Source organism: Solanum dulcamara, chromosome 10 (genome assembly GCF_947179165.1).
Source record: "Solanum dulcamara chromosome 10, daSolDulc1.2, whole genome shotgun sequence".
In the NCBI taxonomy this organism is placed as follows: domain Eukaryota; kingdom Viridiplantae; phylum Streptophyta; class Magnoliopsida; order Solanales; family Solanaceae; genus Solanum; species Solanum dulcamara.
This window is the reverse complement of record NC_077246.1, coordinates 66,847,103-66,861,375: the sequence shown is the minus strand read 5'-3', so window position 1 is coordinate 66,861,375 and position 14,273 is coordinate 66,847,103. Positions and strand designations below refer to the sequence as shown.

Sequence of the window (14,273 nt, the reverse complement as noted above, 5' to 3'; positions counted from 1 at the left end):
TCCACTAACTTTTCACCCTAATTTGCGTCCTCCACAACTTCCTATTGAAGGTCATCTCCTTGGTAAGCTGAAATTGTGTCATTTACTATCTATCACCTTTCCTCAATACTTCTTCGGCTTCCTCTACCTCTCCTAAAATCATCTATAGCCAATCTCTCGCATTGGAGAATTCGTGCATCTCCTCTTCACATGCCTGAACCATCTTAGTCGTGCTTCTTGCTTCTTAGGCTTCATCGAGGCCATTCCTGTCTTATCTCAAATAATTTTATTTCTAATCTTATCATTACTAATATGACTATACATTCATCATGGACATTCTACGAATAACATCCTTAGCTTAACCTCCTCAACCTTGATATCCCTACAATACCCAAATTTTGTCTCCCTAAGTGCTTCACAAATTTTAACTCTTCATTAATGATATATATTCCTTTTTATGTTCTTGATGCTGGACTTTTATCAAAGATAGAAAGATCTAGAGATTGTTGGAAAATGTTTGAAGAAGATTTGAGTTCAGAAATCACATATGATCCCAATCAGTTGATAGACATACTTTCTCCATTTTAATTTATTTTTTTAATTTGGTATGAAGTTTTAAAAAATAAATAAAATTTTATTCGGAGACTACACATCAAGGAAAAAAAGTAAAAAAAAGTAATTTTCCATTCAGTTCATACATTTTATGGTCCATCATGATTACCACCTAGCTAGATCGATTGATATTTTAAATTAATATTAATATAGTCGAGTCAGTGTATATCGAATATCAAATAATTATAAATAAAAAAAAATCTAAATATTTGTTTGTTATATTTTGTTTTAAATATATATACAAAGATGTTTGTTAAGCTATATCCATAATGTATATTTGTAGATATTCTTCCAAACTTTAGGTTAAGTAGGGTCCCTTACCTAATGTGCACCGAATGCAATAGGTATATCACCTATCTTCTTGTTCACATTTTTCGAGAAGTAATTTTAAAAAAATAATTTTATTAAGCACAAAACAACAATAATAAGTTTAGTGTAATTTGAAAATTGATAATGTATATGCAGATCTTATTTCTACCTTGTGGAGTTAGGAAAATTATTTTTGAATGACCTCGGCATAAGGAAAGGTTAAAAAATGAAGCATAAACAAACAACAAGATAAGAAAAATAACTGAAATGAACGAAATAATAGATAGAAATAGAAATTTAAGACTAACAAAATAGAAAAATAATACTAACATGCATGGTATAGTATAAAAAAGAAATGCATTCAACTACCAATTAACTTTTCACCCCAATTCTCAATCTTATAGCAAGAATATGTCCGGAATAAGCTAAAGTTATGTATACAATTTGTCAAATTGATTTTATCAAAGATGAATTTATATAAGTAATTACTCAATCTAAATTACATTAGTAAACAAACACATTAAAAGTTTAGATAGATTTCTAAATCGTTTAGATCAAACTTCCAATACTTATTATTAATATTTTTTTTCTTGTATTCAAAAGTAATTAATTTTGAAAACGTACTTTTAAAGAGTTAAAAATTTGTGTTTAACTAATTAATTTGAGAAATTTCTAATACTAGAGTATCAATTCGTCGAGAGAAATATTAAAAACAATTTCTGCTTTGGGAAAGAGCCTATTTTTTTCACTTTCGAAAAATAACTTATGCTACAATTATAAATATTTATTCTCAAACACACTTTTTTTATTAAAAAAATTAATCTTCTAGAGACTTGGTCAAACATGTGGAGTTGATGTATCCTACATAAATAGTAAATCACTTTTAAAAAAAAAAATCATTAGCTATTAAATATAGTAAAATCCAAAAATAAATATTTTCCTTAAAATAGTTGATAAATGTTCCACTTTTCCTTAGCCCTTTTTAAATCACAACTAAATTCATAAAATCTTGTCCGTATTGTAAGGACAATACAGTCCTTATCGTGCATGCACGTAATAAACTTTCCTAATTTACCTCCAAAAAAAAACAATCACCAAAATCTCAACTTCTATTAATTCCTTAAACATCACAAAAAAAACATAAATTTGAAAAATTCTTTAAACAAGATCCTTAATTATCTCTATCTATTCCCTGTCTAATCTTCTTGCCCCCCAAAAAATAATCACAAATTCAATTGAGGTTTTTTTTTTTTGTTACATTCATTCTTTGATTTGTTGAATTTTTGTTTTTAGCTATGGGGTTGAAATCTTTGTTCAAAATTAAGACAAAACGTGTCCCTAGGGCAGATAATCCTTTCGTTAGTATTGATAATCCAATGCCCGTGAATTTATCGAGGATATCCTCGATAGATTCACGCGCAAGGATTGAGGAGGAATTAGAACAAGTGTTCAAGAAATTCGACGTAAATGGAGATGGAAAAATATGTTCATCGGAATTGGGATCCATCATGTCCAGTCTAGGAAATTCCGTGACGGAGGAGGAGTTGATCAACATGATACGTGAAGTGGATGCGGATGGGGACGGGTTCATTGATTTACAAGAATTTATTGAGCTTAATACAAAAGATATCGATTCCGATGAGGTTAGTTCAATATTTAATCGTATTATTACGATCAAACTATTCAAAATAGGTCATAATTACTTTTTTACGTTTTATTTTTAAGGTAATTGAAAACCTTAAGGATGCATTCTCGGTGTTTGATATGGATAAGAATGGATCAATATCCGTGGAGGAGTTGCAAACCGTTCTCCGAAGCCTCGGAGAGGATTGCACGTTGGCGGAATGTCGGAAAATGATAAGTGGTGTCGATTGTGATGGAGATGGGATGATCAATTTCGAGGAGTTTAAGATTATGATGGTAAAAGGTTCTCGCTTTGATGTAACGGATGCTAGGATTGTGTAAATTTAATTCTTTTATGTGTTTTTTTTTTTTAATTTCGTCATATGTTTAATTCAAAAAGTAGGATTTTAAATTTGATTTAGAAAAAAAAAACGATAAAAGGAGGATTAGTAGTTTTTCTCACTATCGGAAAATAGCTAAGTCCCAATGGGAATTTTTGACGAAATCCGTCAACGACAGGTTTTTCGTCACAAATTCTAACGTAATGTTCGTCGAAAATTAGCAATTTTCTAGTAGTGTCTCTTTTATATTTTTAGTTTGTTATTGTTAGAATTTCTTATATTGTTACATGTAGTTCTAAGTTATGGAATGATGAGTAAATGGGATTAGAGGATTTAAAGAATTGTTAGTAGATTATTGAAATTCCATTTTATGAATATTATTGTGTTTGATGATAATTGGAGAGAAGTATATGGTTTTAAATTTTCGTTTCCATATTGGCAATTTTCTATTTCAATTGTTAAAACATTTATGAGATTCCCCTTTGTATTTCTTTTGTTTTTTCTTCCTAATTGTGGCTATGTATTTAGACTAATTTACAGAGGTTGCATACGACAATGGTCACAAAAAGCTTCCTAAAAAAATCACATTAAATAGTTCCTTATATATAATGGAAATTTATATTGGCATACTTAATGAGCGAATCATTTCAATTTAAGTAAATTTTGAACGGCTCAATATAACTTATTTATTTAATTTATTTTAATTCATTTAAATTCAATTTAATACAATTTAATACGCTCATTTATCATCTCTATTTTTTTCGTTATTTTAGAATTTATTTGGATCATGAACCCCATGTCTAAAAAATAAAAGTCAACTTAAGAGCATATATGTACATGAAACTTCTCTATTTTGCATTTTCAAAGTTAAGACTTGCCACTATGTGAATATTCAAGAAAATTACTTGAAAGAAAAAAGTAAAATAAGTATACCGCCCAACGTAACACATCATCTCTACATATGGTCATACTTTAAGTTTACATTCGCATAACAAATATCTTTTTGCAACAATGTATATATTTTAATATAATTACACAATATTTATATGGGAAAACCACATTATTAGATATACATTCATACCATATATATTAATTCTACCTATATTTTCAAATAATTATGTATCTTACTACTATTAAGAGTTTCCTACCATATATTGAGAAAGATACATCTAGATACATGCATTTTTGCAAGATACATCTAGATACATGCATTTTTGCTACCAAATACACTAAAATAGAGACAGGGGCAAGCAAGATGGGGAGGGAGGCGAGCGAAATAGTCATGTATCTCAAATACATGTAAATCACACTAGATACACATTAGATACATGTATTTGTATGTATCTGGTGTGATTCGCATGTATCTGGGATACCAGCTATATAAGAGAGTGGCGAGCGAGATTTGTCTATGTATCCCAAATACATGTGAATCCATTTGGATAAAGTGTATCTAAAATAAATTACACTTAATTTTGACCTCATACATCCCGAGATAAATGTATCTTAACGTATCTGGACGCATCAAAATATGATAAGATTCAAAATATTACAAACTAAAGTGTATCTAAGTAATTAGTTTCTAAACTAGTGATATTTATGTAAATTTCCCTATTTATATATACATATATGAAGCATACTCGTATAAAAGTGTATAAACATGTATCAATCTTATATGAAATGCATAACAATGTTATGTAAACTTTTCTATTTACAGGGACAAACAACTTCTACAATTTTCAATCGCAATTATTATTCAAAATCAATCCAAATAATTACCATATGACTTCAAATTTTGTAGACAAGCTGGTTAAAATATTTCGAACAAGTCTAAAAAAACACTCATTCCAAATCTTTCACAAAAATCAAATTCTAAATTCAAACTCCTTTACTGAAGAAAAAAAAACTCCTTTAATTTTGTTCGACAATAATAGACTAGCTTCTTAATCCAATTTTCACCACCTGATCGAATCTTATAATATCAATACTCTAACCCCGATTCGACCTCCAAAATTGTTATGAATCAGCCCCAACCCCATAGAGTCAGACCCTCATAAAAGACTAATTTGGGATCTAAATTGAAGGCACGATAAATAATAGAAGATATCACTCTCACAAGGTATCTTGAATTATGTCCTAAGACAATTCTACTTTTCTTATCTCAATTCTTTGACATCTCATCCCCTTCTACAACAACAACAACCATCCAGTGAAATTCCACAACATGGAATTTGGGGAGGGTAAAGTATACGCAGACCTGACTCCTCCCAAGATAGGACGGTTGTTTTCGAAAGACTCTCGGCTCAGTAAAATCATAAAAAGAAGTCAGATAAGGATAAGAAGTTCAAAGCGATATGACAAAGCAAATAACGAAAGCAACCCAAATAAAATAGAGTAATCAAAGTATAGAAAGTAATAGATAATAACAGAAATCAGACCACAAGGAATTATAGTGCGCTAATACGCCTACTAAAAAGGAAGAATAGCGAGACTATGAACTAGCCTTCTATCCTAATATGGGTCCTCCACACCCTCCTATCTAAGGTCATGTCCTCGATATCTCAGCCCCTTCTATGATTAATTTTTGTTCTCATCCCTTTTTCTTTCCTTCAGTGTCTTTTTTTTATTTCATTAGTTTCATTATTATAATCAGTTCAATATTTCAATTTAATCAATTACTAATTAGCTCTCAATTAATAGTGAACGTGTAGATCAAGTTGTCAACTAACAATTTTATTGATCTTGTGATGATAAAAATGACATGGATGTGTGCTTTATTGAATAGTTTTTATTCTACTCATTCACTTTTAATACTTTAACTCTTATTTACTAAAAATATTGTAATTTAAATCGCATATTCAATGTGTTCGTTATAATGTTCATAAAACTATTACAAAATTAATTTAAAAATCATATTTGTTTCCTTAATAATGTACTGATGATAGTATGAACAAAATAATATTATGTTTAAAAGGAAAGGTAAGACGTCTATAATAACTAAACAAAATAGTATATTAGTAAAGGTTAAGTGAAAATGTAATTATTTTACATTAATAATAAATAGATTTAAAGTTTTTTTTTTAAGTTTTATTTCACAAATAGTTACTATAATTATGCTCCTTAGCTACAGTTTGCATATTTACGGATTGTAGCTATAGTTTAAGCTGGCTCGTCTGCATAATTTGCGGATTTTATATAACTTCGGCAGTTTGTATAAATTATAATTCGAGGGTGAGTTTGTATAATTAAGTTATTTTTGTATAAACTTGAAATAACGAATTTATAAAAATACAAATATCTGAACTTTATACAGGTATACAAATTATATTATATAAAATTATATTATACAAAAATTATACAAATTATATTATATAAATTTTGAATTATACAAACGTGTGAATTGTACAAATTCAAACTGTAATTAACACTAAATGTTAATGAAGAATTATAAATTAGCTAAATTATTATTATGTTAACTAATTAATTAGTATATATTTCCTTATTCATGTAATTTCTCCTTTTTCAATTTACATTAAATTTAGTAGGTAGAGTTTGTTAGATACACGGTAATAAATATGCTCAAAAGTATATTTAGGACCATTTTGAACCTACTCTCAAATATAAAGTACATTTTTATTATTTTCTCTCATATTTTAGGTACAATTTAAACCAAATTTTGTTAAACCTACTTTTGTGAAAGATGAGACAAAATTAAATATTTTTTGTGCAACAAAACAAAAAATAATAACTTTTAGGTAATAAATACAAAATAGAATTATACCCATGAAATTTATTTTCACTAAATTGAGGAATTAGTTAGAGTTTAGTTACACTATCCTTTAGAAATGACTTAGTCTACTCTAAGATGAAACCTTTTTTGCCCATTTTATTTTATTTTATTTTGCAGTTTTAATGCCATTATTATTTAACAAAATTGAATTATACCCATGAAATTTATTTTCACTAAATTGAGGAATTAGTTAGAGTTTAGTTACACTATCCTTTAGATATGACTTAGTTTACTCTAAGATGAAACCTTTTTTGCCCGTTTTATTATTATTATTATTTTGCCGTTTTAATGCCATTATTATTTAACAAAAACTTTTAGCATTTTGCTCATGTGACCAGGAGGTCACGGGTTCAAGCCTTGGAAACAGCCTCTGGCAGAAATGCAAGGTAAGACTGCGTACGATAGACCCTTGTGGTCAGGTCCTTCCCCGGACCCTGCGCATAGCGGGAATTTTAGTGGACCAGACTGCCCTTTTTTTTAGCATTTTGCCATAAAGTTTTTTATATTTAACGACATAATAGGATAATTGTTACTTAAAATTTCTTCATTTTTAATCAACACATCGTGTCAAAAAATAGATCCTATAATGCGTAAATCAAATTTATCGATTTTCAATATAAATATAAAATATCTAACGAAAAAATAATACATCTTTATTTATAATATATGATTAACTATTGTTCAATCATGATTATTATTTTTATTGATGGCTTATAAAAACTTCAAGTTTGTGACCCCATGACAATGAATGCCTCAAGCCCTCAACCACACACCACACCCCCACCAAAAAGAAAATTAGAGAAATTTAAAAACAAAGGACGGGGATGTGGAAAAGTGGTATTTGACCATGGAAATTTTAAGGAATTTAAAAAAATATCAGAAAGCTATTCTCACTTTTTTTTTACTTAGTATTATTCATAAAAATTGAATAATAATTATATTTTTAAAAAATTTATTTATTACTTTAAAAATAAAAAACTTTATTCAATTTTCACAATAAAACATGGCCAAGACTATAAAATTTGTTGAATTCCATCCCACTAATCTCCGAATTACAAAAGTTGAAAATTAAAAAATAACGTTTCTCCCATTCAACATACTTTTCACCAATGAATATTTTGTCTGTTATATTCAAATTTGAAAGTTGAATGTTGTTGAATATTTGGTCTCCTACTCTTCTAGTATTCAAATTTGAAAGGTCATTAATCTTGTTAAATAACGTCTTAAGATATGCCTGCATTTTATTCCCACTTATATAATTATTCCAAATATATTATTATTGTTATTATTATTAAACAATGTCTTAATCATTAGATTTGTCAAAAAAAAAAATATCTATCGAAACCATTTGATGAACCAGATAATAACAATTGGAATATAAAATTGTAAAGAGTTTGTTATATACACGGTAAGAGATTTTTATATCATCAAAAATTAAATTTTCCTATTGTAGAAAATAATTTGTTTTATTTTCAACATTAAATATATCATATTTTACCGAGTCTTACATATCATTTTTAATAATATGATAAAGAGTAGAAATGAATCTTCTTTTGACAAGAAGAGCACTACATCTCCCAAATAAAATTTCTTCACGTAAATCTAAATTAATGGAATTTAAAATTGATGATAACACAAAAACAAAAAGGAGCCGGCAAATCAAGCATAGTTTAGAGGAGAAATCAAACTTGTAATAAGAATGTTTTTTTTCACTACTTTTTCGTTTTTGATCAAAAAATTTAAATTTGAGAAAATTATCTCTAAAATAAAAATTTTAAATTTGAATTCAAATTAATCTCTCATTGAGGCGCTACTTAACCAATAGGTTGTGCCACTTAACCCGTAGGTTGTGTCACTGATGACCAACCATAGAAATAAATTCTATCATTTTAATAATAACTAATAAAGGCAGTCTTCCGATATTATACGACCCAGTGCTCCCTTGTGAAGAGCCAAGAGCTCTTGACGTAGAGAAGTTTGGTCCAATCTGTTCACCTCAATTTGTGTCCTTGAGACTAAAGCAGGCGGGGTGGTGACCTTGTCTTAAAATAAAATATAGAAAATAATACTTTAATCGCACCTGAACTGAACGGCTTTGCCCGTAGAGAATATGGGACGAAAGTCTCGGGGGAAGTCCAAATCAAATGAAAAGAGGCAAGTTTATAGAAGACTTGAATTACCAAACATAATCTATTACTGCAAAATCTGAAGATAAAGAAGCAGGGGACAAACTTACCAAAACTACGCATCAAATCCTGCATCTCAATATGTACAAATCTATATAGGAACAAAAGAAAAAATTATGAAGATTTTTTTCCTTTTTTTTGGTAAAACCATAGCCCACTAAAGGTTAAAAATACAATCCGTGCACAAAGCTCCTGCTATATAGCCCACTAAAAGTTAAAAAAAAAACATTTCTAGAAACTCGAGACTTTTTCTGATTAAAGGTGGATGAATCTAAATCGTCTCATCACGACCTTTAATTAAGCGCTAAAAGTAGTCTAACTTCCAACAGAAATAGGCCTATGAGCTAATCCGAGCGGCGATCTCGATCGTTGCTGTTGCGGTTGCTGTTGCTGTTTTCCGGTTATCTCCGGTTGTTGCAGAGATGGATACTTAAGTTTCTCCATTTCTTGCCTTATTTTTCTAACTTGGCTATGAATTATAACGACTCCATCTTCTAAATTGTTGTTGATGATTTTGCCCTTTTTCTGCTCCATTTTCTGCTAAAAACTTCAGATAGAAAAATTCAAAATACTTAATTTTGGATATGCTTTCTTCTCTGTTTTTGTGTGTGTGTTGGGAAGTTCAGAAGGAATGGGGAGGTGTATTTATAGGTAGAAACAAGGATTGGTGAAAAAGACATTGGTTGGTTAATGGTTTGTTCACGAGTCTCTGTTTTTCTAGAATTTTGTATCAATTTTTTTTTTATTTGATACAGAATTTAAAAATAAATTCAATTTTATCGATTTAAATAAAAGATATATAAAATAAATTGAAATATTTTGTTATATAAAATATGTCTCATAAAAAATAAAAAATAAAAAAAACAGTTTATTGTATAAAATTAAAAAATAAAAATAAGATAAATAAATTGAACCCAGAATAATATTTAATAATGTGAAAATGAAATTGTCTTTTGAAATTAATAATGCAAGATGGCTCCTTTTGGTGAATCGTATCTATAAAGAGATTTGTATCAGATTGTATTACCGAAAATGCCCTTGTATTTTTTAAAAAAATATCTAAATTTCCTACTCAAAAATGGAACATAGGTTTTTTTAAAAAAAAATAATAATTAATTATAGATGCTTTACAATCAATTTAAATACATTTATAACATTATAAATATTTAAGATTCATGATAAATATTTATGCATCCTAAATGTTAATTCAGACTAAACTTATCGTAATTATATAATTTAATGTAATGGATATATACTTAATTAATTTTAATTAATTAATAATTATATATATTCATATTTATACGCAGTTATTGATTTGATGAAAAAATTCGAATATAAATAAGTCTTATGCCCCCTAATACACCTGGCATCTTCTCAAAGGATGTTTCAAAATTGTGTGGCTGCCAACAATATGTCATTTGAATTTGTTAGATATATTGGGAATATTTTTTTCTATCATTTATCCACTCTAATAAATTAAAAGAAAACTAATTATTTTATTACTATTGAAAAATCAAGCTATATACGTGTTAAAATTAAGTTGGATTATTTGGGAAGTCAAATGCCTTAAAGACACCACGTAACATCTTCCTATTCAAAATTGTGTGGCTGCAGTCAATATGTTAGAAGAAAATTGTCTCTCTTTTTTCAACAGTCAACTAATTAGATGATTCTTTAATTGACTCATCTTCTAATAGATATAGATTTTAGAGGTTCTTACAAAGTGAAGGTTAGCTTAATTATGGTGTGTGAAATGAGATATTGTTAGTTAAAGAATTTTTATGTTAAGAAGTTGAAAGTCCTAAAAATGAAGATGTTTGGGGAATATGTCAAACATATTACGAGAAATAAAATTTAAAATAAGGATATCATGGACAAGGTATTAGGAGTGATTGCGATGAAAGATAAGATGTGGGAAGCAAAATTGAGATGATTCGGACATGTAAAAAAATAATATAAAAATATAGTAGTGTGAATGTGTAAGAGACTGGCTCTGGATGGTTACAAAAGATTCAAAGATAGGCCGAAACTTATCGAAACATAATTTTGAACAGAGATTGTGGAGGATATAAACTAGAGTACATGGTTAATTTAGGTAGTTCAAAGTTGTCTAGCCTAGTCTTTCATGTTAGTGGTTGTAGTATTATCCTAGGAATTTCTTCATATTCCATTTCCGTTACTATTTCTTGCATTTTGATTATCATAGTACTTTGTGGAGTGATTGTTCCTTTTTTTTAGTTGTTTTGTCATGCTTTTATTAGCATTTTGTCTCGATTTTTTCTTTTTTGTGTTTTTTTCGAACTGTTTTGTAATGATTTTACTTGAGCAAAGAGCCTATCAAAAGAAGTTTTTTTACTTGGATAAAATTTGTATACATACTATCCTTTTCAGATTCTATTTATAAAATTACACAAAATATATATTATTATTGTTGCTAGATATACATTTTATTTCCTTTCGACTCAAATTATCTAATGTATGTTGATTAATTAGAATGAATTTTTGAAAAAAAAAATATATTCTAAATTAGGCTCCCTTTAAATTAATATCTAAAATAAATTAATTGTATATCTCTCTTATTCTCTCTATATATGATTATATCATTTTATAAAAAATAAAAAAAAATAGTACTGTATCATGGAGAAACTTTTTCTTAAAAAATATGTGCGTGAATTGAGATGGAGAAAGTAATTTTTATTCATGTGTAAAATGTATGTAAATTGTTCTAAGAGGTTCAAGTAAATTAAAGACTAGTCAAGGTTGAATTATTGAAACATCGTATTAAATAAATGTCTTATTAAAACTATTTATTTTATATTATTTAATCATTTATTAAAAAATATTTTTTTTATAAATATTTTTCTTTGTATCAAACACACTTGTTACTGTACTGCAAGTTAAAATAAAATTACCTAAATATCAAAATCAAGGATGAAATTAGAATATGATATATAAGTCCAATCAAATCTAATAAATTTAGCTTATATTTAAATTCTAAATTCGAATTTCATAACATGCTAGATTCCAAGCTCATTTGGTTGGTACATGAGATATTTTTTGGCAAAATGGGATATTTTGCCCTTTCACAACCCTCTTTATTCCTTTGGTACTTGAGATATTTTAGTAAAATACGAAATTAATACTAATTTGCCTGAAAAATGCCATGTCACTGTCATCGAGGCAGAAAATGATGACGTGGCTCATCTTGGCAGTGGGCGGCCGGCCGTTTCAAATTAAGCATCTGGGTTCTCTCCACGTGGCAATCGTTTTCAGCCTACCTTTACGGTTAATTTGTTAAATATTTATCAAATTTTATCTGCTAAATTTGACTGAACTAAGAAAAAAAATAGTGAAAACTCACAAATAGAGGTACAATTTTTATAATATTTACTGTTCTTAATTTATTTTTAGATTTTGATACGATTTTTTAAAGTATAATTTATTACTATCTTTTATTATCCAGTGTAATTTTTTATATCGCATACTTTATTATTTTTGTCGAATCTAACTAATATAAAGTATTAAATACTTAATAAAGAAAAACATTGATTTTTAACAAACTTAAAGAACCAAAGTAGTCAATACATACTTAAAAAGAATTTTTTTAACTTTTATACTCAATCAAAATATCTTTTTTTCTGGATAGTTTGATAATGTGAAATTTATAATGTTTTCAATAATATATATCACTATCATTACTACTATTTCAAAAACAATTTTCTCAAAGCGTGAGAGATTAAAATCATCCACGTGTAAAACTACTTTAAGTAAGGCACTAGAATTATTGTATTATTATTTGTTACTTTTTGACTTGGCTAATATATGATTAATTATGTTACGTTATTACTAAGTTTATTTAGTGAATTTTACTCGTTGTAGGACCCTTTTAATATTGTTAAAAAAAATTGGCATGTCGGCTTAGCTAATTACTTTTAGATTTTTTAAAATTATGTGTGGTTGAAAAATTATAGTTGAAATAATAATCATTATTAGGTACCTTGTTGCTTTGATAATTATCTTAATTAAGATCCCTCTTTTCAACTTTTTTTGGCTAATTCAACTAATTAATTTGTTATTCTTTCCCGTTTAAATAAGTGCATTTTTTTATTGATAGTATTTTCATGACAAATTATCCTATATATCAGCAAAAATCGCGTAATTTAATTCTATCTTATATAATAAAAATAAATTAAATGGAGTATTTATAAAATATTTTCAATATAATTTTATAGGTGGAATTTGAAAATAATAAAATGTAAGCAAATGTTTCTACTTCACAAAAGAAAGAGATTAATTTTAAAAGACGATCGAGTCCGGCTATTTGATCGAGAATATTCTAAGAAATTAAATTTAAAATATAAGATGGAAAAATCATTTTTATTTAGGAAAAATGAAAAGAATAGTTGGCTGGAAATAGTGACGTGGCTCAGACGGCATCTAAGGCGGTTAAGATTGGTCGGCGGCTGTCATTTACAGATTGAACATCTGGGTGCTTGCCACGTTGCACTGTTATTCGTGGCGTTCAACATGTGTATGGTTTTAATTTATTAGTAGTAGTTTTTTGGAAAAACAAATATAAATTGGACTCATTATATAATTTTACTCAAATTGAATTCAAGTAAATTATTTATCAGAATTGGATCTATGACTCAAACTATTTATCTGTATGCCTCCTTATTCTATTCACTAAATTATTGTTTTCTTCATCCCTAATATTATCAGAGTATATATATTTTGATGGTACCTATATATATACTTTGATAGTATCAATATATATATACTTCAATGATATCAAACAGTTAACACGAATTAGCAGTTAAAAACAGAGGGTATGAAAAGTAAGAGGATAAGTGGACAAGTGCTTATAAATAGTTTCCCTTTTTGGATACAAATGTTCTTTTTCCTAGTTTTTTTTACTTCTCACCTGTTATCCGATATCAAAAAAATAACTATGAGATTTATGTGGATTTTAATTTTAAAAATTTAGATTTTAAATTATTTTCTTCATCATCCCAAAAGAAAAATAATTATATCAAACACAATAAAAGAATAATAACGAATTATAAGCTGAAAAATAAGAAAAAGAATTTCTAATTATAAAGTGGGGAAATCAAAGACAAAAAAAATAGTTTCTTAAATCGAAAAAATTGAATCAATCTAAATCAAATTGACCACAATTAAATCGATAAATATATATTATATTCGATTCAAACTCAATCATGAACATCCCTATTCAACAACTCAAATTCAAAAAAATTTAATTAAAAATAAATAAAAAATTAAACCATTTCATCGCAAGCCATGTTAATAAAGTTTGGTAGTTGACCTATTGTCATATCTACTTTGGGGATTCTATACATCATCATTTTATGTCCAAGTTGCCAACAATTCTCATCTTCAAGTTGAGAAGAAAATCTTTGTCAGATTTAGCTTTGC

At 27.7% G+C, this 14,273-nt stretch overlaps 1 protein-coding gene across 1 annotated transcript; it reads left to right on the top strand.

Moving 5' to 3' along the window:
• Positions 1–2,195: 2,195 nt before the first annotated feature.
• LOC129869900 (probable calcium-binding protein CML25) lies at positions 2,196–2,865 on the top strand. Its single transcript, XM_055944472.1, has 2 exons — positions 2,196–2,543; positions 2,626–2,865. The coding sequence occupies exons 1-2, from the start codon at positions 2,196–2,198 to the stop codon at positions 2,863–2,865; spliced, it is 588 nt and encodes a 195-aa protein (XP_055800447.1).
• Positions 2,866–14,273: the final 11,408 nt, after the last annotated feature.

Coding starts and splice junctions, on each gene's coding strand:
- LOC129869900 (XM_055944472.1), top strand. CDS start 2,196: ATGGGGTTGAAATCTTTGTTCAAAATTAAGACAAAACGTGTCCCTAGG. Junction 2,544..2,625: donor AAGATATCGATTCCGATGAG/GTTAGTTCAATA, acceptor TTTATTTTTAAG/GTAATTGAAAACCTTAAGGA.